This window comes from Chrysemys picta, chromosome 1 (genome assembly GCF_011386835.1).
Source record: "Chrysemys picta bellii isolate R12L10 chromosome 1, ASM1138683v2, whole genome shotgun sequence".
In the NCBI taxonomy this organism is placed as follows: Eukaryota; Metazoa; Chordata; order Testudines; family Emydidae; genus Chrysemys; species Chrysemys picta.
In genome coordinates, this window is record NC_088791.1 from 292,213,719 (window position 1) to 292,240,952 (window position 27,234).

At 44.9% G+C, this 27,234-nt stretch overlaps 1 protein-coding gene across 3 annotated transcripts in view; it reads right to left on the reverse strand.

Annotated features, from left to right (window-relative positions):
• Window positions 1-27,234, reverse strand: part of VWA8 (von Willebrand factor A domain containing 8) — a 300,653-nt gene that overhangs the window by 265,975 nt on the left and 7,444 nt on the right. The window contains exon 1 of one of the 3 annotated variants that reach the window (XM_005301483.4): window positions 6,220-6,700. The exons of 1 other annotated variant lie outside the window; for it this stretch is intronic. In XM_005301483.4, the coding sequence (XP_005301540.3) occupies window positions 6,220-6,559 (340 nt within the window). In that variant the 5' untranslated portion in view covers window positions 6,560-6,700. Of the gene's footprint in view, window positions 1-6,219; window positions 6,701-27,234 lie in introns of those variants that run through there. One more of the 3 variants, XM_065581170.1, reaches the window with a different exon arrangement.

The following is a 27,234-nucleotide window of genomic DNA, read 5'->3' on the forward strand; positions in this document are numbered from 1 at the left end:
AAAATAAAACCACCCCCAATGAGGGGTGGTAGCTTGTCAGCAGGAGAGCATCTCCCGCCAACAAAGCACTGTCCACAGCAGCGCTTTTCCTCGGTAAAACTTTTGTCGGTTGGGGTGTGTTTTTTCACACCCTTGACCAACAAAAGTTTTACCGACGAAAGTGCAGTGTAGATGTAGCCTGTCTTATATCCTAATCCTCCAAAAGTCAAATAAAACAGAGTGGCACACTTTGTAGCTTGCATGGTCTGAGCTCGCTGTACACACAAGCATCCCTGCAATTTTCCCCACAAACTCCCTGTGTGCCACCCTCCTCCTCTATTTCAGAGACTCCCTGCAATTCCTCTACTCCCATCCTCATGCCTAAGGTCTGTATGCACCCCAAAAAATTCTCCCTTTCACCATATGCCAGGAACTCTCAGTCTTCCCCATTTTCCTTGTAACTGCTCGTCTTAGCCTGCTTACATCTAGAGGGTTGCCAACCTCCTTACACACACAAGGGGGTCCTTGCTGCCCTCCATTTCCCCCCTAATTTGGAATTTATAAAATTATTTCTTTTCTCTCCGTCTGGGATATAAGTCATTCAGGCTATCAACATTTTAAACACTTTTGGAACGATGGGCAGAGCTGAGATGGGGTGTGTTGTTACACTGGAAGGCGTTAAAAGAAAAAGTTGATGGCAGCCATTTTTTTTTTAAAACTCTCTAGACAACAACATATGTGGTTAAAGCTGTGGGTGTGCTAACCAAATACCAAGAGCTCTGTCTCTCTCCCACCCATTTCTGGTTTTCACCAAAAATCAATAGGATTCTTCCCATTTTTGTGTAGAACATATCCTGCAATTTTGGAATTGATCAGCTGTGGTGTTCAAGACTTATGCCCAGACACACAAGCAGAGAAATGCCATCGAATTGAGTGTAGGCCTCATTTCGCTCAGCCAACTAAAAGGCTGCACACTTCATTGCTCATAAGCTCAGCCAACAAAGTAAATACAATTTTTTAAAAATTTTCATCGCCACCACTTCACTGAAGAAAAGTAACAGACTGTTATACTCTACTGGCTTGGAACATGCAGCCTGAATATAAAAATTCTCAAATGGACCAACTCTTGGACTTTATTCAAGAAATCAAATAATTAGAAAAAAATAGGATCTCCCATTTGAGCTGCACAAGTGCAAATCTCTCACAAGTGTTTCCATGAAGCTTTAGTAACCCCTTTTCTCTTCCCATAATTCTATGACTTCCCCACCCCACTCTTCATAACTCTCTGTCACTGGCTGCCTTCATCTGTTCTTCCACAGCTCTTCATAAGGTGCCAGGAGGCCTCTACTCCCTACTGCAAAGGAAGTTAGGGGGAGGTGGGTGCCCCCACTTCACATTTTACAAAACTGTGACCAGCAATCATTCTGTTTCAATACTGAAGAGCTACCGCCACACCAGTATCTGGGATGTGTCTCAGCTTCAGACAATCAGGGAGCCAAACTGACTGTTGCTTACCTAGCTGGCTGCAGCTTCCAGACCTTCCCAAAAATCTCTCTTTGCATAGGGAAAGAGAGGAAACACTATATCAAGAAACCTCCTAGTGGGGGAAGCCCCCTGAAAGCCCATGGAGAAGGTAACAAAAGTACCCATTGTTGCAAAAGAGGAGGAGCAGGTTACCCGACTGCACACCCGAAGTTGTCAAAGGTATAGGAGACCTGGGTCCTGCAAGAGGATGTGAGGAGGACCTAAGGAGAATGGAGTGCACTGGAGGAGAATGGGCAATAAATAGTATTCCTAATATCAAGATCTCACAATTCATAGGAACATAAGAATTGCCTTACTGAATGAGATCCAAAATCCATCTAGTCCAGTAGCTGGTCTCTGACAGTGGCTTCAGAGGACGTGCAAACCCTGAGGCACAAGGCTTACTATTCCTTCCAACATTATCATAAAAAAGGGAAGAAGGAGGATCCGGGGAACTACAGGCCAGTCAGCCTCACCTCAGTCCCTGGAAAAATCATGGAGCAGGTCCTCAAGGAATCAATTATGAAACACTTAGAGGAGAGGAAAGCGATCAGGAACAGTCAGCATGGATTCACCAAGGATTGGGCCAAAAAAAAAAAAAAACCTGATGAGGTTCAACAAGGACAAGTGCAGAGTCCTGCACTTAGGACGGAAGAATCCCATGCACTGCTACAGACTAGGGACCGAATGGCTAGGTAGCAGTTCTGCAGAAAAAGACCTAGGGGTCACAGTGGACGAGAAACTGGACATGAGTCAACAGTGTGCTCTTGTTGCTAAGAAGGCTAATGGCATTTTGGGCTGTATAAGTAGGGGCATTGCCAGCAGATCGAGGAACGTGATCGCTCCCCTTTATTCGACATTGGTGAGGCCTCATCTGGAATACTGTGTCCAGTTTTGGGCCCCACACTACAAGAAGGATGTGGAAGAATTGGAAAGAGTCCAGCGGAGGGCAACAAAAATGATTAGGGGTCTGGAGCACATGACTTATGAGGAGAGGCTGAGGGAACTGGGATTGTTTAGTCTCCAGAAGAGAAGAATGAGGGGGGATTTGATAGCAGCCTTCAACTACCTGAAGGGGGGTTCCAAAGAGGATGGAGCTCGGCTGTTCTCAGTGGTGGCAGATGACAGAACAAGGAGCAATGGTCTCAAGTTGCAGTGGGAGAGGTCTAGGTTGGATATTAGGAAACACTATTTCACTAGGAGGGTGGTGAAGCACTGGAATACGTTACCTAGGGAGGTGGTGGAGTCTCCTTCCTTGGAGGTTTTTAAGGCCCGGTTTGACAAAGCCCTGGCTGGGATGATTTTGTTGGGAATTGGTCCTGCTTTGAGCAGGGGGTTGGACTAGGTGACCTCTTGAGGTCCCTTCGAACCCTGATATTCTATGATTCTATGATCATTAATTTTGATAACAAGAACGGAGTTATCCATAGACATACCCCATCTCTCTTTGAATTTCTCTCAATTCTTGGCCTCAATGTCATCCTGTGGCACAGAGTTTTGTAATCTAATCGTGCACTTGGTTAAAAAGTTTCACAGACTAATTATGCAAGGGGAGAAAAAGTACCTCCTTTTATCAGTTTTGAATTTTCCACCTTTTAATTTAATTGAACACCTTCTTGTTCTTGAGTTATGAGATGGGAGAACTAAAGCTCCTAATCTATCTTCTCGATACTATTACTTATATAATTTTTATCACGCCCCCTCTTATGCATCTCCTTTCTACGGTAAAAAATCCCAATCTTTTCAATCTCACTTTTATACATTTTTTCCTATTCAAACATCCTCTGAATATTATAAGACCTCATTATATTCATTCCTCAAACTGGCTCCTGCCTTGATTAACTCAAACCTGTTTGACTGATTGTCTCATTATCTAGCAGCAAATCTGAGTAATAGTGCTGTAAGTAAGAATTAAAACAAGTACATAAATTTAAGAGACCATCAGGACCTCTCAAAAGGATTCTAGCTCCATAATTCATACTTGGTCATTATACATTCTATATTTAGGAATTGTGATTCCTTTGGCACACATCCAGAAAAATGTCACCTACTGTTGGTGTATGTCATTGTTTTAAGAGCCAGTTCTAATTTGTGCAAGGTTATCACATGTTTTGAACATCATTATAAGATACTCTGGGATTGTTCAAGGAACACGGTCCCACTCACCCAATATATGCAGGACCAAGGTCAATTGTATGTCCTAATAGTGCTGCTTAAGGGAACATATACAGGTTCTGAGACCATTTTTTAAACCTGTAAAATTGCCTCAAGGTAGGAGGAGTATATTCTACAGACAAGTCCAGTCCTGCAAATAGTATCATCGGACCCCTGAATTTAGTGTGGTTCTGCCTTTGTAAAGTGGCTAATCCTATGCAATGTAACAATACAAGTATCACTACTCTGTCCCAGAGGAGTGGTTCTCAAACTATAGGCTGCAGAGCTCTTCCTGATGATCCACAAAATGAAGCATTTTGAAACACAAGCAATGGACAGACAAGGCAAGTGTTTTGGAGCCTTTTCTCTCGTGAGGTGCTTCTCAGAATGGAAAAATTGGTGAATTGTTGCCCTAAAATGTGTCAACATCTCCCAACTTTACTACAAAGCCTATACACCCAGTGGAGTTTAGATGGAGAGGAGCAGGGAACTGTCCTGCTCCTATTCCCCAGTTACTTTTGTTTTGACTTTCCAGACAGGAAAAAGCGATACAAGACTCTGAGAAATTTTTAAAGTAAAATCCACCAAAACAAAACCCAACGCACCTAGCATGAGATGGAAGATACCACCAGTGTGTGAGGAGAAGAGATTAAAATCATGGAGCCAGTGAGTTTGGGGATGAGGGAGGCAGGGAGGGAATTAGAACTGGATCTGGACAGGTGAGATTGGGTTTTGGGAGCAGCAGGGTCTGGTGCGGATTAGATTTGGGGGCTTGGATTTGGGGGTAATGGGGATTGATAGTGAGGTGTAAAGGTAGCATTAGAGGCTGATGGTGGTTGGATATGGGGTAGTGAGGCAACATTGGTGAATGGGGGGGGACTAGAATTTGGGTTTATGGTTGAGCTGGGAGCTGGGATTTGGGGTCAGTGGGAGCGGATGGTGGTGGGATTTGGGGTCAGTGGGAGCACATGGGGGCATGGAGGGGACTGGAGTTTGGGGACAGTGAAAGCTGATGGTGATTGGATTTGGGGGCAGTAGGGGCTGATGGTGGGATGTGGAGCAATGGAGTTTGGGGGTTGAGGGGGGCTGGAGTTTAGGGACAGTGGGGGCTGATAGTAGTTGGCTTTGCAGGCAGTGGGGCTGATGGGGATGGAAGGGGCTGGAGTTTGGGGGCAGTGGGGGCTGATGGTAGTTGGCTTTGCAGGCAATGAGGTGTGGAGGGGGCTGGAATTTGGAGATGGTGGGGCTGATGGTTGGATCAGGGGCGTGGAGGTAGGGCTACCATATGTCCGGATTTCCCCGGACATGTCCGGCTTTTCGGTCTATAAATAGCCGTCCGGGGGGGATTTTTAAAAATCTAAAAATGTCCGGGATTTCCCCCCGGTCGGATATTTATAGATAGAAAAGCAGCGGCAAAGCGCCGCTGGGCAGCCAAAGCCCCTTCTCGGCTCCCCGCATCCCCTGCAGCCTTAGCACGCCCCCGGCCCTGCAGCTGTCTTCCCCCTCCTCCTGTCCCCTGAACACTCCGCCCCCCTGCTCCTCCCTCTCCCCTGCTTCCCGCGAATCAGATCTTCGCGGGAAGTCTGAAAAGAAGCAGGGGCAAGCGGGAGGCAACAGCAGGTAAGCTGAGGCGGGGGGGGCGCAAGGAGGAGAGCTCCGGGGTGGCGCGGCCCTGGCCGAGCGGCGCCCGGCTGCCCCAGCGGCTCCGGCCCAGCTCGGGCCCCAACATCCCCGGCCCGGCCCGGGCCCCAGCAGCGCCGGCCCGGCCCGGGCCCCAGCACCCCTGGCCCGGTCCCGGCCCGGGCCCCAGCACCTCCGGCCCAGCTCCAAGCCCCGCAACCCCGGCCGGAGCGCAGCCCGATTCCTGGGCTCTTTAAAGCTGGCCCTGGTCAGGGGACAGGGAGGGGGGGGTTGGATGGGTCGGGAGTTTGGGGGGGGGGCTGTCAGGGGGCAAGGGTGTGGAGAGGGGTTGGGACAGTCAGGGACAGAGAGTGGGGGGGGTTAGATGGGTCTGGGGTTCTGGGGGGCTGTCGGGGGCAGGGGTGTGGCGAGGGGTCGAGGCAGGCAGGTAGCAGAGGGGATTGGATGGGTCAGGAGTTTTGGGGGTCCTGTCGGGGGCAGGGAGCAGTTGGATAGGGAGTCCCTGGGGGTCTGTCTGGGGGCAGGGGTGTGAATATGGGGTGGGGGTGTGGATAAGGGTCGGGGCAGTCAGGGGACAGGTAGGGTCGTAGGGCATTCTCAGGAGGGGGCAGTCAGGGGACAAGGAGCGGGGGGGGGTTGGGGGCTCTGAGGGGGGCAATCAGGGGGTGGGAAGTGGGAGGGAGTGGATGGGGCAATCAGGGAGTGGGGCAGGGGCGGGGCTAGAGCGGGGCTCCTCCCCCCGTCCTCTTTTTTGCTTGTAGAAATATGGTAAACCTAGTGGAGGGAGCTGGCGTCTGGGGGCTCTGGGAGCTGATGAAGGGCTGGAGTTTGGGGGCACTGGGAACTGACGGGGTGTAGAAGTGGCTAGTGTTTGGGGTGGGAGTCACAGTCCCATTAACCCGTGGGGGGGAGGGGAGTTACCTGCGGCGGCTCCCGAGCCGTGCAGCGCCCTGACCTCCGGCTGCAGCTGCCTCTCCGCAGCCAGGCGGCCCCGCACCACCTGCTGCAGAATGAGCCGGACTCTCCGCGCTGCGGGGCCGCCGCTGAAGCACAGAAGCCGGGACTGCATGGGGAGGCCGGGCCGGAGACGCGCACCGGGCAGGCGGGGATTAAGGAAGCGGCAGGCCGGGGGGAAGGGAAACGCCGAGGCACAGCGTCCCACCGGAAACTGGTGCCGGCCGGGCTCGGGCTGCCCGGGGCTGGGAGCCGCCCCGGCGGGTGGTTGTGATCTCGTTTGCCCCCGGTCCCAGCGCTTCGCCATCAACTTCCATAGGAGCAGGCCCGAGCCCCGAGAGGCAGGGACCGAGTGAACCTGCCCCAAGCGGGTCCGTCTCTGCCCTGTGGGGAGATGGGCACAGGGGGATTTTGTTCTGTGGGTGCCGCAGTCTCCGCTTCTCTCTGGAGGACGGAGGGGGTGGGGGTCGCTCTATGAGTGTGACAGCACCAGGATCAGCCTTCAACCACCCGTCGGTGAACTGCACAGTTCAATTGCACCGTAGCCTTGACGAGTATCTAACCTGTGCTGAAATGCTGGGTTGTGAATTGGAGCCACTGACAGCTGTTGGCTTCTGTGTCTCCTGGAGTCACAATACACTTGGGGGGGCTATCATTCGCTTTTCTGTATCTGTACAAGTGTATATGTGTAGTAGCGATATGTTTCCCGCTCCACTTCTATTCAAACCGCAAGAAGAAAGTTTTGGGTGATGTTCCACTAGCAGGAAGAGGGATGCAGCACAGTACTGAACTCGGATGACAGCTAGGGAGAATGGGGAAGTTCAGGAGAAGGAATAGTGATAGCAATGCATGTCTCTGAGGAGCTAATTGAAACAGGGACCCCAGAAAGTGAGATAAGATTAATAGGAACCAGAATAAAGTGTATGAGGGGACAACGTGTCAAAGAAGGGAACAGAAATACTCCTGAGGGAATTCTACACCAAAAAAATAAAAATTCTGCACATAGTTTAAAATTCTGCAAATTTTATTTGTCAATAAATAAATTTGGAGGCTCCAGCATGGCAGGGGGGAGCAGAAGCCACTGGCTGCATGGAGGTGGGAGATCACCCTGCAGTCCCCCTCGCACAGGGGCTCATTGGGGGATTCCAAGTGCAGGTATGTGAACTCAGTGGTGAGGCTGCACCTGACCCTGACACAGCACAAGGGCCAGGCTTGCCCCCAAAATACCCCTGGGGTCTGGCCCTGCCCCTCAACACCAGGTGTGGGTAGGCAGGCTCATCCCAGCTTAGGAGGGGCTTAGTGTGGGGGTTGCTGTTGTGGGGGGAGAGGGTTCTGTGTGAGGCAATCTGGACAGCTCAGTGGGGGAGTCTGGGTGCAGGGGGGAGCTGGATGCACAGGGGTTCATTGGGGGGGTTCCGGGTGCAGAGGCAATGGGATTCTGCAGGGGATCCAGGGGAAGGTGGTTGAGGTTAACAGAGGGGACTGGGTATGGGGGGCACAGTGGGGATGGGATCTGGGTGTTCGGGGGAGTGGGGTGGGTGCTTGCTGGGGTGGGTGTCGGGGTGCAGCTGGTTGGGGCTCAGTGGGGATGGGTGTGGGGAGGATCTGGATGCACAGGGTCTCGTTGGGGGGTTCCAGGTCCAATGTGCAAGGGGGGGTTCAGGTGAAGGTGGTTGGGACTCGGGGGGTGTTGGTGTGGGGGGGTTGTCCAGGTACAGTGGGGCTCATTGGGGTGGGAGTTTGAGTACAGGGATTTTGAGTGCAGGGGTGGAGGTGTGGGGGGGGGCTCAGCGGTGAGGCTCCAGGTGCAGGGAGTTGAGCTTGGCAGGGTGGGATTTGGGTGTGGGTGTCTCAAGGAGGGGTTCTGGGTGCAGGGGGTGAGGCTTAGTGGGGGAGGCTGGGTATGGGGGATCCATACACCAGGGTTTGGGCAGCCAGGGGGCAGCTCCTCGTACAGTGACTCCTCCCTCCACAGCTGAGGAGCAATGGGGACAAGAAGCGGGGGGAGGAGGAGGAGGAGGAGGAGGGAGATGCACAGCTTCCCGCAGCCAGGGGAGGTTTTTGGGAGTGGGTCTGACCCAGCCGCTCCTTTGCAGGGGAAGAGCAAGGCCTGTCCTCCCCAGCCCAGCTGAGACTAGCAGCTGAGCCTGGCTCAGGGCAGAAGCCACCAGCCAGGGCATCAGCAGCCCCTTCCGCACACAGTAATTTACCTCTCCACCAGCTATTCCAAAAGCCCAAAACAATGCACCCGTGCTGCTGGGGAGGGGCGTATGACCGCTCTTGTGGCTTCCCTTTGCTTCCCCATCAGAAAGTCATTTTTTCTGCAGGGAAGCAAAGAAATCTGCAGGGGACGTGAATTCTGCACCCAGGCAGAGACGCAGAATTCCCCCAGGAGTAGAAAAGGTCTCAAGGAGACCAGCAGAAGGATAAAAGGACAAAGGGTCCAAGAGAGGTTAAAAATATGAATAGAAAACAATAAAATGAGATACAACTGGGGCATATATAAGCTAATATTCCTTCAGAAAAATAATCAGAAACATTTTTGATGAGAGACCAGAATCCTGGAAATCAGTGATGCCAAAACAGGGTTTGGGATGATTGTGAATAGCAAATTAGAGGTGATTTTTGCAATTCTATATGACACCAAGAAAGGTCAATGTAATTTTGGGTTGCAGAGGCATGACAGAGCATAGAGGCATACAGTTTGTGTGATGTTGCATCCATTTGCATGTATTGCATCACCAGAGAAGAACTCACTGGTGGGAATTTGGAGAAGACCAAAAGCCTTAATCCTGCAATTTACTGTGTACAGGCAATCAGGCTCCACACAGGCTCTGCAAAATGCAGGATTGGGGCCCAAATGAATATGGCCAGAAATGACTAATTTATGAGGAAAGAGATAAAATAACTAAATATGAAACTATCTACCTTGGTTCTTACAATGCCCCCATTTCCATAGTAGTCAATCACAGCCCAGCAGGTAAGATGAAAAGGGCTGGCTGCTTTTTCTAGGGTCCAGTTCAGGGTGGGGCTGGGATAAGGGAGGAAGCACGTCCCCCGTCTTAACCCAAGAGGCCTGGTCTCATCCTGGGCCTCACTCTGACCACACCTTTTTGGTTGAGTCAGTGAAGAATTGTTTTTCAGTGTTTAAAATCCCGATGGCTATCTTGAGTTAAATATCAATATGTTGTTGTAAATTAAGGTGGGCTTGTTTTCTAGTACAAGTGAACCTGAGACAGCCCATCATTGGAGATATTTAAAATATACTAGAAATTAAACTATAAGGAACACCCAGTGAGATGGGAACAGTGCAGTGAGATGATGCCTAAAAGATTTTTTCCATTTTTAATTTCTATTATTCCATGAGATCCTTCGGAAGGAAGAGTGTTCTATAAATTAAATTATCTTTCCTGCAAAGACTAAAAAAAGTGTAGCTCCACTGTTGCTTCAGGCTCATGGATGTTAACCTCATTTTATCTCTCTGTAACCTAGCACCCCCCACCCCATCTTTGCACTCTATTCTCTTCCCCTAGATAAAAGCCTTCAGTGACCTAATTTCTTTTATGAACAAGAGCTTCTAATCATTGGATTATTTTTTCTTTTCTGCCTTCTTGTAACTTAACATGCATGTCTCACTTTTCTGCCTTCCTGTATCTATGTATTATTTCTTTCTTTAGTTTGTGAGGATAGTCTATCTAGTTATGTTCCTAATCTGAAGTTCAAGCCTCTGGTCTTGGGAGCAAAAAGGCAAACCTTGGACCACCTCCACTTTTGTACTGGTTGATTTTTTATTTAAAAATAAACCTAATTCTGTTTGACTAGCCTTTGTCATTTATTCACTTAGAATGCAGTGTTTGTGGATAAATATAGTTATGATTCCTCTTGCACTTCATGTACAGATAATGTTTAGATATTACATGCAAAACACTATGTACCGATAATGTTAAGTTTGCAAATTTAAAGACATTAAAAGTCAAGAAATGCAAAAGCTCAAGATCTCAAAGCAACATGAACTTCCTCACTGGACATAAGAAAAGTCATACTGGGACAACTCAATGGTTCAGCTAGCCCTGTATGCTGTCTCTGACAGATGCTTCAGAGGGCATGAACAGACTAGGGCAATTTTGAGTGATCCATCCCCTGTTGTCCACTCGCGGCTTCTGGCAGTTGGAGTTTTAGGGTCACCCAGAGCATGGGGTTGTATTCCTGACCATTTTGGTTAACAGTCATTGATGGCAAAAAGAACAGGAGTACTTGTGGCACCTGAGAGACTAACAAATCTCTAAGGTGCCACAAGTACTTCTGTTCTTTTTGCGGATACAGACTAACACGGCTGCTACTCTGAAACAATCAATGAATCCAGTCATTGATGGATCTATCATTCATGAACTTATCTTAATTCTTTTTTGAAATGTTATACTTTTGGCCTTCACAGCATCCTATGGCAATGATTTTCCCAGGTTGACTATGGGTTCTGTGAAGAAATACTTCCTTTTTTTTTTTTGTTTAAACCTGCTGCCTATTAATTTCATTGTTCTTGAGTTACATGAGGGGGTAAATAGCATTTCTCTATTTGCTTTCCTCCCTATCATTCATGATTTCATAGATCTCTATTATATTGCCCTTAGTCATCTCTTTTCTAAGATGAACAGTCCCGTCTTTTTAATCTCATCTTGTATGGAATCTGTTCCCTCCTCTTAATCATTTTTGTTGCCTTCTCTATGCCCTTTCCAATTCTAATATATCTCTTTTGAGATGGAGTGACCGAAACTGCACACAGTATTCAAGGTGAGGGAACATTGATATAATGATATAGTGGCATTACAATGTTTTGTTATCTATCACTTTCCTAATGGTTCTTGCCATTGTTAACTTTTTCTGTCTGCCACTGCACCTTGAGTGGCTGATTTCAGAGAACTATCCAGGATGTCTCCAAGATCTCTTTCTTGAGTGGTAACAGCTTATTTAGACCCCATCATTTTGTAACTATAGTGCGATTTTGTTTTCCAGTGTGCATTACTTTGCATTTATCAACATTGAATTTCATCCGCCATTTTATCATCCAGTCACCTAGCTTTGTAGAGATCCTTTTGTAACTCTTTATAATCAGCTTTAGATTTATCATAAGTAATTTTGTATGGTCTGCAAACTTGCCACCTCACTCTTTAACCCCTTTTCCAGATCAGTTATGCATATGTTGAAGAGCATAGCTCCCACTCCAGGTCCTAGGGGACCCCACTATTTATCCATTCCATTGCAAAAACTATCCATTTATTCCTACCCTTTATTTCCTATCTTTGAACCAGTTATTAATCCATGAGAGGACTGTCCCTTTTATCCAATTATTGCCTACTTCCCTTACGAGCCTTTGGTAAGGAACCTTGTCAAAGGCTTTTTGCAAGTCCAACTACATTATATCAAGGGGATCACGCTTGTCCACATGCTTATTGACCCCCCTCAAAGAATTCTAATAGATAGGTGGGGCGTGATTTCCCTTTACAAAAGCCATGCTCATTCTTCCCCAATGTATCATGTTCATCTGTGTGTCTGATCATTCTGTTTTTTACTATATTTTCAACCAATCTGCCTGGTATTGAAGTTAGGCTTACTAGCCTGTAATTGCCAGGATTCCCTCTGGAGCCTTTTGTAAAAATAGGCATTACATTGGCTATCCTCCAGTCATCTGGTACAGAGACTGATACATTACATACCACAGTTAGTAGTTCTGCAATTTCATATCTGAATTCTTCACAATTCTTTTGTGAATATCATCTGTTTCTGTTGACTTATTACTGTTTATCTGTTGACACCTCAGTCTGGAACAGTTCCCCATACCTGACCCATTATTTTTAGGTGACAAATTCAGGATCTCCCCTCACCCTCTGCAGGAAGACCAATGCACTTCTTTGAGTGCTCCTTTCACACTTCGCTCGTCCAGTGGCTCTAGAGCCTGGTTGACAGGCTTCCTGCTTCGGATGTACTTAAAAAGCAACTGTTTTTTTGTTTGTTTGTTTGTTTAATTTGTGTGGCTGTAGCTCATTGCTCTTCAAATTCTTTCTTGGCCTGTCTTCTTATACTTTTATGCTTGACTTGCCACAGTTTATGCTCCCATCTATTTTTCTCAGTAGGATTTGACTTCCACTTTTTCAAGGATGCCTTTTGGCCTCTAAACAACTATTTTATTCTGCTGTTTAACTACGGTGTCCTTTTTTAAATTTGGGATATACATTTAGTTTGAGCTTCTATTACAGAGTTTTTTAATAGTCTCCATTTGCAGGCATTTCACCTGCCGGGCCATTCCTTTTAATTTCTCATTAACTAGCTTCCTCATTTTTGTGTAATTCCCCTTTTTTGAAGTTAAATGCTAGTGTGGTGGGTTTCTTGGGTATTCTTTGCCCTACAAGAATGTTAAATTACATGATGATTGCTATTACTGAGCAGTTCAGATACATTCACCTCGTGGACCAGATTCTGTGCTCTACTTAGAACTAAATCAAGAATTGCCTCACCCCTTGTGGGTTTCAAAAAGCAGTCATTTATGTGGTGTATCTGTACATTCTGAAGCTATGACTCCATAGGTAGTTTTAACTAGTTTGCCCTTGTAAGTGTGATTTGATGTGATCTCTTGCCCCAAACCCCAACCTTTTAAAAAAAAAAAAAAAGTTTCAGTGCTGAAATTCCTTCTCTTTCTATAGCCAAAGAAGAATTTACCCAAAATTTTAGATTGCTCAGCTGAGACCTTTTGCACATACAGTAGAACCTCAAAGGAGTGAATACCAGAGTTACAGACTGATTAGTCAATTGGATACCATGTGAAACCAGGAGTAAACAGTCAGCAGCAGAGACAAAAAAGTGCAAATACTGTACTGTGTCTGTATTGCAGCTTAAAAATAGGCACATCTGGGTTGCCTGTCCCCACCCCCACATGTGGGGCAGCCAATTACACCAAAATGCTGGGGCTCCAGCCCAAGACAGCCAAAGCTAGTAAAGCAGAAGCAGCACTCCTTTCACCCCTTCTCCCCCGCCAGGAGGGGGATGCACTGTTTTGTATTCCCACTTCCACAGAAGGGGGACACTCTTATTTTCTCTCTCACACACACACACACACACACACACACACACACACACACAGGGGACAAGCTTGCACAATCATGCCAGTACTGAATAGGGAGCTCAGCTGCTGCTGAAACCTGGCCTGGAGTGTCAGCTGCTGAATCTGGAGCCTGACCTGTGGTCTGTTCAGAATTATAGACATTTCAGGTTTATGGACAACCTCCATTCCTGTAGTGTCCTTAATTCTGACATTCTTCTGTACAGGCGTTTGCATACTAACAGGTTTTACACTTTCAAAAAAAAAGTCTAAGGTTCTTGGAATGTTGCATTTCAAAACTGGCCTGGTTTAGAAAGTGCAAGTTCTATTCAGCTTGCCTCAATTAAAACTCATATTTAAATATATTTGGAAGATTTAAGAGTTAATTTTAGAGAAATTTATGAATCTCTGAAACCATCATCAGGTTCTGGAGAAGCTAAGAAGACATGAATTATTCCTGAAGTAGAACATGCCATTATACAGCCACAGTTCAATTGGGGAGTGGGATAGGCAGGGGCACAACCACCTATAAGAGGATAGCTCCAGAGCCCAGGACACACAACAAGGCACAGGCCATGAGTGTTGATAATGATATGGAGGTGAGTGGAAGGCTCAGGAGAGTATACTAAAAGGCCAAGGAAGAGAGGTAACAATGGGACTGCTCATGTTTATAAAGTTTAGCACATGTAAAAACGCTTGCAGAATCAGAACCTGGGATTATCAGCTTTGTTAAGAAGTGGTCTCTACCACCTGTAATTGTACAAAACGACTTGACCTTGGTAAGAGGGAGCTGGGCCTAACTAATACAGATAATAAACCACCCTGTAGAGCAGGAAACAATTAAGATGCACAACTATAAAACTGTGCGATGCTAGTGCAGTAAAGAATGGCAACTGTTTCATACGGTGAATGTATAAGACCCATTGTTAATTGTGTACGTATACCTGTAAAGTTTGAAATTTAAAGTTCAGTCATTTGAGTTGTGTATATAAAAAAAGTCTTTTTAAGCTCTGAAGTATATATTTTTCCATTTTTGTATCTTCAAAACGGCTCAGATTTAAAAAAGCCATCTTTGGGCTAAGAAGAAACATGGAAAGTTTCAAAGAAAAATGTATATAATAGAAAGCTGAATGCAACTACCATGAATACTATGACAACACACTATTATCCAATGACCTTTAAGCAGGAGATTTCTTTACATTCATGCCGACAGTGGTTGTGTGTGTAGTTATAAATCTTTTTCTTTTATTGCTTTAGCATTCCTTCTGCTTCCTGGCTAATCACAACTAACTTAGCTCTACATCTGTATTACTTTCTATACATTGCACTCAATCATTCCTCTTCTGTTAGAAGAATGACTCCTTAAGTAGTTCTCTCCTGTGATGGAGTGGAAGGATTGAGCAGATGCTCAGGGTGGTTTTCCACAGATGATTTAACACCAGGAACAAACATATTTCATAGTTTCATTTCCTAGACTTAACAGACTAATACATTCCTGTTTGGAACTTGAAGATTCTTAACAAAATGCTTTACTCTTTTTAAACAGAGAAAAGATATTCCAAAGAGTGAGAGATCAAACAGCAGCTCTCTGACAGCTTCCAGACTGTTCTCTCTAGTAGCTGTCAGCTACTTTGCTGCACAGCTGTATCTCCAGACTAAATTAATTAGATACAGGTGCAAGCTGTAAAGAACAATATATCATCTTTGACCTGTTCCCAGTCAATTCTAACACTCAATAAAGAGAGCAGACACTTGGGATGAAAAATTCTGGCTGCACTGAAGTCAATGGCAAAACTTTAATTGACTTCAATGAAGCCAGGATTTAATGTCTGATGTTCTGATTGACCCATCTGCCATATATGCAAAGATAAATAACCCTTTACTTGCTAGTAGTCTTTTGTGTAGAGGATCTTTCAAAGCCATATACAGAAGATGGAAAAGGAAATCCATTTTGTTATGTTCTTTAGGGCTTTTTTTTTTTTTTAGTTTATTAATTTCATTCTGTTTTTTTTTTATTCGAGTTTTATGTAGATGTCCAAAAATCAGGGGTTCTCTCTCTGTAATGAGTAATCTTTTTGGAATGTTCCCTAGTGTACTTTAGTGCTGATTCAAAAAGAGCTATATTAAAGCACACTAGGAAACGTTTACAGTTGAATGTCCTCAGAGTTATGAACACCTCAGGAATGCAGGTTGTTCGTAACTCTAAAATGTTTGTAACTATGAACAAAACATTATGGTTGTTCTTTCAAAAGTTTACAACTGAATATTAACTTAATACAACTTTGAAACTTTACTATGCAGAAGAAAAATGCTGCTTTCCTTTTTTTTTAGTTGTTTACATTTAATACAATACTGTATTTTCACCTTTTCCCTCCACCACCCCTTCTCTGCTGCTTCCTGGTTGCATACTTCCAGTTCCAAATGAGGTGTGTAGCTGACTGGTCAGATTGTAACTCTGAGGTACTACTGTAGTGGGTACCAGCAGGGTCTACATGGACCAATTAATGTGCCACACCTTAGTGAGCTTTGGAAATTACACCTCCCCCAGTCTTTACTGCTCTGTTTAGACAAGCTCTTAGATACAAGTAACCATCTCTAGTGTTTCTCTTTTCTTAAGTCCTATATGGCGTTACATGGCCTTACTTTTTTTTTTTTTAATTCATGCTTTAATCTAGGATTAAAAATCAATCTATTTATTCTACCACAAAAAGTATTTTAGCATATGATTGCTCCCCAGAATAGCATGTAATTGTCTCCTAATTAGTTGAGGGTTTGTTTAACTCTTTGTACTAGTCCTTTACTCAAGAAGCAAACATTCACTATGTAAAATTGTTTCTTGGTGTTTGCTCAGAATTTTTTAGATTTTTTTTATTCCCTTTGTCTAAATTGAAAGTTAAGTAACTAAGAACATTATCAAATTTTAAGCAATACTGACATCTAGGTCAGGAGTTTCTTGGCAATTGATGGCTGACTGGAAGAGTTGAGGGTTTACCTAGCCAGTATCTGATTGCTTGAAAATGCCTGCTTTGAAGATAATTTTATTGCAGGCATAAATACTGTGGGTTTTTTTAAGCACACAAGGTAATAACAAGGTATTTTGTTTTTTTCCTTTTGTCTGTTCTGGTGATTGCAGAATGATGCTTTTTAATTTATTACACTGGTCATTTCCTAGCAGCTAAAGATAGTTAATGGAAGTCATTGTAAACACAAAACTTCTTTCTGAACATTTTAGTTCCAGTGTTCCACTTTCCATAAGTATGTGGATGGCACCAAAAGTTGGTATAAGTGAGTAGGGAATAGAAAGAGTTCCATTGCATGCTTTCTCTCTATTTGGTCTCCACAGAAGCCATGCTTATTCCACATGGTCAGGGCCATGGCTAGAGCCAGCCTTTTGGGGACTACAAACCCCATTGTTCTGGTATGACTCTCCCAGTTTGGGAGACCTAGAAATGTCAAGCCAATTTTTTATTTATTTTAAATAAGTGTCTAGGATTAGCTGCAACAGCTTTCATGCCAGCAGGCTCCCATTAGCTTCTGTAGGGTTCCATGTAGATGCAGGACTCTACCTGCATGGAAGCTATTGCAGGATCAGGTCCTAGCCCTTTCATTACACATATAGTCTTGACAATGCAAGCTGATCAGTAGGATAGTGATCAATATGGTCTGGATACATAGGGATTTAAGTGCTATGACGCTCAGCATAGCAATGCCTAACTTTTAGACACCTAGAAAAAATCACAGGAACAACATTGCTATCAACAAAGCCTGGGGTGGGCAGATAGGCAGCCTATATGGTGAATTTGAAGAGACACGCACTAAGAATGCAATCCACAAAAAGCCAGTATGCTAGATGGGGAGCTGCATGTCAGGAATGAGGACTTGCAGTTGCACCTGCCTGGTCTCAGACTGCCTGTGAGCACAGCTGAGCCACATTAGGGCTGCCTGATAAGTTTCTTTGTCTTATCAGCCAGACTGGTCAAACAGTAACCACTGGTCCCTGGCTGCTCAACTTACATGCCTGCAGCTGTGATCTCTCCTATGCCTGCCCTGCTCCTAGCCTTCCTAGTCTCATCCTCTCCTGGGTCAGTTTGAGGAGTTTGTCCATGCCATATCAGTAATCTTTTGATGACCTGTACAATACATGCACAACTGAGGCCACACTCTGGACCCTGGCTGGTAGCCAGCTATGCTGCAGGTTTTCAGCACCTTTGTGGTGGACAACAAATGGATGAATCTGCTCAGTGCTATCACTTCCAGCTCAGCTTGAATGATGACACCATGGACGAGCTATCACAAATATCCCCAGTCAGCCTGGATGCATTTATTAACCCATGTATTAAGATTGATGACTGGCTATCAGATCACCAGGAAAGAAAGAACCACTCAACCCATACCTGCTTCCCCAATCCTGGTCTGCTGACCTCCAGTAACCTTCTCCACATGCACACATACCAAACCCATGAAAGGTGACATAGCCTGGCCTTGTCTCTCTGATGCTGGACACCAGGCCAACTTCTGGCCTATTGCTGAACAGGAAGAGGTGGTCTGCACCTCAGTCAGGAAATAGAGGGGGCTCAGCATCTTCCCCTCAAGACTGCAAACGGCCTCCGCACCTGTCCACCAGTACCCTAGCAGCAGCCAATCAACCTTCTACTTTGAGACATTTGGCCATGTCAGAGGTCAACTTGACAGTACTAATAGACTCTGGTGCATCCAGTTGTTTTATGGACTCAGATTTTTCTCCAGGTCACAGAATTCAGATGCAGTACAAGGCTCTCTCTCTCTCACCTGGTTGAATCCATTGACAGATCTCTCCTCTCTTGGAATTCTGTCATGCGTGAGATGGCAAGCTTACAAATCACCTCTTCAGGGACACCATGAAACCCTTCAGTTCGATCTGGTACATTCCCCACATTCTCTGGTCATCCTCAAGGTCACCTGTCTTTCCACCCGTGACCTATATATCCTCTGGAAGGCTGGCAAGTTTCAGTTCTGCTCATCATTCTGACACAAACAGTCCTGCCTCCTCAAACTTGGGTTCAAATTAGAAGCAATGTGCAGTTCAACCCCAAGGACACACTGCCCCTCTGGGGGCACCAGAACAGCAGGGATGGACTGTGAAACCCCAGATATTGGCTACCCAAACAAGGTTGGTAAAACACCAGTACCTTGCAGATATTTATGGCAAGAGGAAGTCAGACATACTTCCCCCTCTCCTCTCCCTGCCACCCCATCATTGCTGTGACTGCCACATAGACCTCCAGCCAGGGGCCCAGATTTCATTTGGCCACATTTACTCCATATTGGAGCCTGTGTTGGATAGAATCTGAAAAAGAGATTAATCCAGTCTGCCTATCCAGCTCCCCAGCAGGAACCCATTTTCTTTGTGTCTAAGAAGGATGGCTCCCTGTGCCCTTGCATGGACTATCAAGCTTGGAACAGATACCCTTTGCCTCATTAATGAGCTTTGAGAGACTTCATTCCACAAGGATTTTCACCAAGCTGGACCTTTGTGGGGCCTACAACCTATTCCATATCTTGGCAGGGGATAAATGGAAGATGGCATGCCACACCCAGGACAAGCATTTCAGATACTAATGATGCCCTTTGGGCTATATAATGCTCCCACAACCTTTCAGCACTTTATCAACACCACATTTAGGGACACGTTGGACCAGTTTCTAGTGATCTAGCTAGATGACATCTTTTTCTGAGAACCAGGTCCTTCATAATCAACATGTACACCTTGTTCTGGAGAGGCTTAACCAGAGCCACCTCTATGGTAAATTAGAGAAATTCAAATTTGATCATAGCATGTTCAAGTTTCTTGGGTGTATATTATCCCCAGGTGGGTTAACTATGGAACCCCACAAAGTGTCTGCCATCTCTTAGTGGTCTGCTCCAAGTGACATGCATGGGGTAAAATCATAACTGAGTTTGGCCAATTTCTATTGGCATTTCATCAAGAGGCTTTCCCACCTGGTAGCTCTCATTACAGCACTCCTTTGAAAGGGGAGACAATTTATCTGGTCCAGAGACCTAATCTGCCTTTAACCAGCTGAAGAAGACTTTTACTACTGCTCCCCTCCTTGTCCATCCTGACCCTAACAAGGTTTTCGTCATGAGGCCAATGCATCAAACTTCACTATAGGAACTGTCTTCTACCAATAAGTAGGACCCTGTAACCAAGTCCACCATTATGCCTTCTACTCCAGAAAACTAAGCCTGGGTGAGTGGAACTATGACATCTGAGACAAGGAGGCTTGGAGGAATGGCATCATCTCCTTGAAGGAGCCCAATTTCCAGTTCAGATCCTTACAGACCACAAAAACCTGGCATACCTTTGTACAGCCCAAAACCTAAACCAGTGCCAGACTCGTTGGTCTATTTTCTTCACCCAATTTGATTTAATTGTTACATACTGCCCAGGTGCAAGAAACAGGAAGGCAGATGCCTGTTCTGCAGGGATGAACTTGCTGAGTCATGCACAACACCACGTTCAGCCATCCTTAGCCATCCAACTTCACTCTTGGAACAGCAGACAGGGACCTAATGTCACTCATTCAATTCCTTCTGCCTCATAAGCACTTTGCCATCAGGCCTGTGAGACCTTGAGTGATGTAGGCAGATTGGTTCAGAGTTTTGGTTGTATGATGGAATTCTCTACCATGGAGACTGCATTTATGTTCCATTCGGCCGGCTGAGACGCAAAGCTCTTGGATTAAGTCATGACTCCCAGCTCACTGCCATTTTGGCTGAACTAAAACCAGGAACTTGGTTTTGCAAAATTTCTGGTGGCCAGATATACACTCCTGTGTCAGGAAATACATTGACTCCTGTGATCTGTGTTCCAAGACCAAGAACTCTCATGAAAGGGCATTCAGTCTTCTTCAGCTCCTACCCACCCTTTTTTAGCCTTAATCTACTATGTCCCTGTATTTCAAAAGAGAACTACTCTGCTCCTGTGGATGTATAGTTGTGTTGGTCACTGTTGATCTCTTGACCAAGATAGCACATTTTATTCCCCTCTATCATGGTTCCTGCCACCCTGGAAGCCACTGGTCTCTTTCACGAACCTGTGTTCCGGCTCTATGGACTACTACTGTGGGGCATTATTGGACTGAGGCTCATAGTTTATCTCCTTCTTCTGGCAAGAACTATTTTAACTCTTGGGTATAGAATGCCTTACTTCCTCTGTATATCATCCACAGACCAACCGACAGTCAGAGCAGGTGAACCAGATTATCCAACAGTACCTGCAGTGCTTCTGAATTACCACCAGGATGACTGGATCTCCTTGCTCCCATATGCCAAATTTGCTTATAGCAACATGATCCAGGCCTCCTCTCAGCAGAGCCTATTTTATGCCAATGTTTCCACCCTCACTTCCACACAGGGCTGCCTACGAGCTCCTCGGTCACTCCAACAGTGGACCTGGTCACCCATCTGCATTATGTACAAGAGTTCATAGAGCACCTATAAGCAGCTAAAAAGCTCTACAAGAAGTATTCCGATAAAGGCCATCAAGCCACACCTAAACTAGCTATTGGGGACAAGATCTGGAGATCAATTCAAAAATCTCTTGTCCCCCCCCCAGCCTGTGGCCAAGTTACATCACCAATACATGGGACCATTAGAGATCACTGAACATTAATAAATTCTAGTGCCTCAATGCTTTTGAGCAAGGATTTGAAATTTGGCAGAGGATTTATCTTAATGGCAGGAGTGTTTTTTGCTACCCTTGTGAAAGTCTGCTTAAATTTGACTGAGTTATGAGCCTCTGAAAATCATACTTTTCACATGGTCAATAGAGATTTGTTAGAGTTTTTGGTAGTTAAATCCTCTAACAATTGTCTGTATTACAGTAGCATAGCAATGCCACTGTAGTTAAGGTTGCATCACAACTTCTGTTTAGAGGACTTAAAGGTCAACCTTTAAAGTCAACATGACTAGTTGTATTCTTTTGAAATTTGGTGTGCTTCAGGCAGAAATAACATAGGGTTAGTGACCCATAACCCATTTGGGGTCATTTGGTGTAGGGGTTGTAGAGATAAAAGCCCTGAAAAGATTGCCATTTTTCAAAAAGTTTCTAGCTTTGATTAATTGGGGTTTTGTTTTTTGCTCAGAGCTAGAGCTTAAACTATTGATATGAAACAGGTCAAAATGGTCTCACTCTGGCAAGTTTTACTCAACAAAGTGCATTGGACCCACTAAATCTTTAAGAGATCCAAATCGAGAATGGTATTTAAGAAATGTACAATTGTAGTGTTAGATGGAATCCAGTGGATGAGAGCGAATGGACTGTAGGAAGTAAAGAGCTTGTACATTTCAGCAACTGTGGGGATAGCAGAGAAAAGGTATGTGTGTAAATGGGACTTACCTTGTGGGGCATTGCTGAAAGAGTTAAGGTTACATGGGCAACCTTAATTGTTCATTTCCTGGTTTTCAGAAATTTGAGTTTTGCTCAACTCAGCGTTCTGCAAGGGGATGACATACCACCAAGCAACCATAACTCTGTGTTAATGTGCTTTTTTGCCATTAAAAATTGAGCATACTTAGGCTTGGCAGAATTTTTTATTTTTATCACTTAAAAATAAACATTTATCAATTTAAATTTTTACAGCAAAATTATAGGGTTTAAGCATTTTATTTTAATTGATTTAAATTTTCAGTTGTGTGAAATTGTTGGGCAGTCAGACAATTATTTAATGACAGGTGCTGAGATTCAAAGAGTTAAAGTTTTATAACAAACAAGTTGTCACATGTCAAAATACAAAGTAAATATGCCTAAACTAAAGGTCTTAAGCTGCATTTATCTTGTTTTGCCTACCTGTAAATTTTGATAATTTTCTATGGAAATACTTCATCTATGGTGAAATAGATGATTACCGACATTTACCGTTAAAAATCTAATCCTTCCAAGTCTTCGCATACTCCAGTCCAGGACTGCAAGGGCTGAGCAAGATTTTCCCTGCAGTTGCTCCTCCTAGCAGCCAGGGGCCACTGTGGCAGCTGGCACAGTACCAGAAAAGGGAGACTGTCTCTTGTGTTCTGCTGGCTCCCAGGCAGTAAGGAGGAGGAAGCAAGCAGGCTGAGCGGAATGCAGAGGGGTGAGGAATTAACTTGGGGGTGAGGTAGTGGGACAAAGGTCCCAGAGGGAATGGGGTTAGAAACAAGGATGTGGATCCAAGGTAGTGGGGCTCTGGGATGTAGAGGCCTGGGGGATTAAGGAAACAAGGCAAGAACAGGTGTGGGGGGACAGAAGCATCTGTAACCACTAGAATACACTCCCCTCCCAGAACCTGGAACAGAACTAAGGATTCCTGAGTCTCAACAGTCCTCTGCTGTCATCAAATAGCTGTGAAACCTACTGGCAAAGAGGGCACCTCAGCTCACTCTAGTGACTTGTCCACAGAGAGGATGACAACCTACTACTGCTATCACCTACTCTATTAGTTCAAGTGGCAGAGGACTGTGATGTTGATCTAAAGATTCTAACTCCAGTGATGAACCAGGTGGGAGTCAACATGATTCAGCATCATGGAATTTGTTTTTATCCACCCTGTTTGTTTTGCATTTCAGAAACTACATATAAAATGCTAGATGAAAATGTTAAGGATGCAAAATCTAGGAAATCCCAGAATTAAGTTTTCCTGCGTATTCTTAATTTGGCACCCTTTGTCATATCTATTATGACAGTTTAATTACACAATCACTCACTGCTTTTACAAAGGAGCCATGCCTCATTCAGTGCATAGGATGGACCATGCTCAAGGAATGAATCAGGGCTTTGTAATTAATGAGGCTGTAGGACTCCTGCCTCATTTGTTGCAAGGGATGGCAGGTGGATAGTGAATGAGGCAGCAGATTTCAGGGAGAGAAAGGAAGGACTTGTGCTTTAGGCAGTCAGAATCCAGTTTTCCTGGGAGGCATCTATCACTGCCTCTTCCTGTGGGATGCTGGGCAAGTCATTTACACAGACCTTTTTCCAGGTGGCCACTAATTGAGTATTCCTCATTTTCTGGGTGCCTGACTGGATACCATAGGGTTTGAGTTGTAGGAGGGAGTGCTCACTACTTCTGCACCTGAAGGCAACGAGAGCTGTGCTTTGAACACAGAGTGCTATAAAATGGTAAGTATGCTGAAAAAAAATCAAGTCCTCAGCATCTCACATTGGGCATCCAAAATTAGGTTACATTTGACATTAATTTTTGTTAGTTCTCCAGCTGTAAAATGGGAATAATTTTACTGCTTTCCCTCACAGGGTTGCTGTGAAAATGAAATAAAAATAAGGTTTTTGAAGCACTTAGGGCTGGTCCACACTAACCCCCCACTTCGAACTAAGATACGCAACTTCAGCTACGTGAATAATGTAGCTGAAGTCGAAGTATCTTAGTTCGAACTTACCGTGGGTCCACATGCGGCAGGCAGGCTCCCCCGTCGACTACGCGTACTCCTCTCGCGGAGTAGGAGTACCGGCGTTGACGGCGAGCACTTCCAGGATCGATTTATCGCGTCTAGACAAGACGCGATAAATCGATCCCAGAAGATCGACTGCTTACCGCCGGACCCGGAGGTAAGTATAGACGTACCCTCAGATTCTGTCGTGTTGAGCACCATAGAAAAGTCCCTGAGGAAACTAACAATTCAGCGGGGTTTGAATAGTGTGCAGTAAATAAGGCATATGGCTATGCACTGAAGTGAGTACCGCCCATCCTGTGCATTACATCAGAGTTAGGAACTGGGGGAGGGGAAAGAAGAGTATGTGATCATGTAAAGAGAGGCCATTGTAATGCATAGGCACAAGGGGTTGAATGGACAACCTTAACTGTGGCATTTACTAACTTTTGAGTGCTTGACTTGCAACTTTCATGCTATTTTAATGTAGTTTATTGTATATAAATTTAGTCTGGGTGCAGCTGTACAGAACAACATTTTGAGAAATGCTTCCTAGCAGATTAAGTGAGATGTCTTGAAGTTTGCTACCAGATCTTAGTGGTTCTGAGGCCTAGTCTTGCTCCCACTGCTTTCAGTGGCAAAATGGTAAGATTTCCATTAACTTCAGTGGGAGCTGGATCACAGTCCTTGCAAACCTTTAATTTGCTTATTATAAAGTTTAAGCATTTGTTTAAGTGGGTGTTTTGTGATTCTTGAATACACATTTCATACACTAGAATTATTTTAGAGATGAATTACCGTATTTTCCGGCGTATAAGACGACTGGGCGTATAAGACGACCCCCAACTTTTCCAGTTAAAATATAGAGTTTGGGATATACTCGCCGTATAAGACTACCCCTCTTCCAACGCACACCAAAAAAAAAATTAAAAAAAACATCAGATTTGATTTCAATATGGTAATTTTAATTCAAATGCTTATGACATGCAGGTAGTTAGCAGGAAAACTGTCACTTATAAACATAAGGCTGTTTGTCATCAAACATGTAAACATAAAACAGTGCAAGTGGATTAAACTTTTCCTAATTCACTCTAAAGCTGAAAGGAAGGATAAGACAATAAACCCATGGGAGCTGCCATGCTGTTTGTTTTCTAAGCTGTCAACCAAACTGGAACTGATGATGATAGGAGGAAGATAACAAACAAGAGAGAGCAAGTGCCGGGCAAGTCCCTGGCGAGTTAGCAACGCCCATCATAACTGCAAGCTACGGTATTTTTACAGGTTTTGCTGGCGTGACAGTTTCCCTTTAAAAGCCTTCAAAATCCTCCTTTTCGTCATCTGATATCATAAGTACATCAATGACATCCTGTGATACATTTGTAAGGCAGTCATCGTATGGATCGAATTCCGTATCAGATGGTGTGGTCTCAGCTTCGGCTTCCTCTTCATCTTGCCACAAGTAGTCGTCCTCCATACCATCTAATGAATTTGATATGCCACACTTCTTGAAAGACTTGATTACTGTTTCTGCATCAATATCATTCCAGGCTTTTATGACAAACTTGCACAAAACATCCAACTGTGGAGCACGCATGTTTCCTCCTTTTGTGAATGACTTTTCGCCGCTAACCATCCATTCACTCCACTGTTCTCGAATGCGATCTTTAAATGGCTTGTTTAGGCACACATCCAGTGGCTGTACCAACGATGTCAATCCTGCAGGAATAACTGCCACATCTGTGTTTAGTCTTGCAAGCATTTGCTTGGTGCTGGGAGTTAAATGAGCCCTGAACATATCCCACACCAGTAGACTACATTTTTGAATAAGTCCACCTGGTCGCCTGCTCCATACATTATCAAGCCATAGCTTTACCCCTTCTTCATCCATCCAGCCTTTTTCATTCACATGTACAAAACAACCAACAGGGAACTTGAATTTCGGCATTGTTTTTCTTTTAAAAATAATCATTGGTCTCAGTTTGGCGCCATCAGCTGTGCATCCTAGTACCACTGTAAAACTGGACTTCTCATGTCCTGTTGTTTTAATTAAAATTGTTTTTTCACCTTTTTGATGGACAGTTTTATTTCCAACCATATCAAAATTCATTGGAGTTTCATCCATATTTCCAATACTACTTAACGCATAGCCATGTTTAGTGCGCTGTTGTATTACGTATCGATGGAAACTATTTACTTTGCTATCAAGATCTGTAGGTAATTTGGGGGCAATTTTCATCTTTTGCCTCAGTACCATATTATGCCTTCCCATGAATCTAGTACACCAGGATACAGTGGCCTTAAATCTGTTGCTGTGATCTGGGTTAGATTTGGCCCACTGAAGTGCAAACAAATGTATTTTATTTCGTGTCACTACATAACCGTTTTGGCGATGCTCATTCACCATGTCTGCTACATGTTTTTCAAGTTCTGGCCAATGTGGAGTGCCTCTTCTTAATGCACACTTACCCCTTGGCATACTCTTTAATGCTTTTTCATTTGCTTTCCAGTCCCGAACCATCTTTTCTGTTACTCCATATTGTCTTGCAGCAGCGCAGTTATTATGTTCCATGGCTAAGTTTACAACTTTAAGTTTGAAACTGGCTTCATATTTCTTTCTTCTTGCTGGTGGAGCCATGATGGGGTTTTGACTGTTGGACATTTGTATACTGTACTGTATGTACTGGTGCTGTACTGTATGTGGTACCCAGTATACAACAACCAGCCAATCACGGCAAGCGATGTACCTTACCGGCGATTGGCTGGTTGTTGTATACAAAGCCTGCTTGGATTGGTCAGCTCTCCCTGCCTGCCCAGCCCTCCCTGTCTCCAAGACTATCAGAGCGGTAGCGCAAACACGCCTCTTTCACCCGTCTGGCCCGCCCTTGTATCCTATTACCTCCTTCTCTGCCTCTCAGATCTCGCACATGCGCGCCTGCACCGCTTCACTGCAGTCCTCAGGAGCGAGATCTGAGAGGCAGAGAAGGAGGTACGGTAATAGGATACAAGGGCGGGCCAGACAGGTGAAAGAGGCGTGTTTTTCTGGGCACAGCGCCGCTCTCTCTCTTTTTTCCATACCCCGGGCGTCCCGGACGCCTGCAGCTTGCTCCGCCCTTCACTTACACCTTCCCGGTGAGGCGCCCCCTCACCTCGTCATCGGGCGGGGATGCGGCCGCGGCCGTTTTTGAGCTCCCCCCACCATATGCGGCGACCGCAGATTCTCCAGTCCGGCTCGGAAGTTTCAGCACCCGCCCTATAAGACGACACCCGGCGTATAAGACGACCCCCGACTTTTGAGAAGATTTTCCTGGGTTAAAAAGTAGTCTTATACGCCAGAAAATACAGTATATAATTCCGTTGGCTTCTTTCCTTTCTCCAAGTTTTTTGGACATTTTTAGAAATGAGTCTAGTTACTTTAATATAGTGTGTCAGTGATCTCCTACATACATTTGATTCCATCATTATGCTCATTGAATACCATCTTAAATTTTGCTACT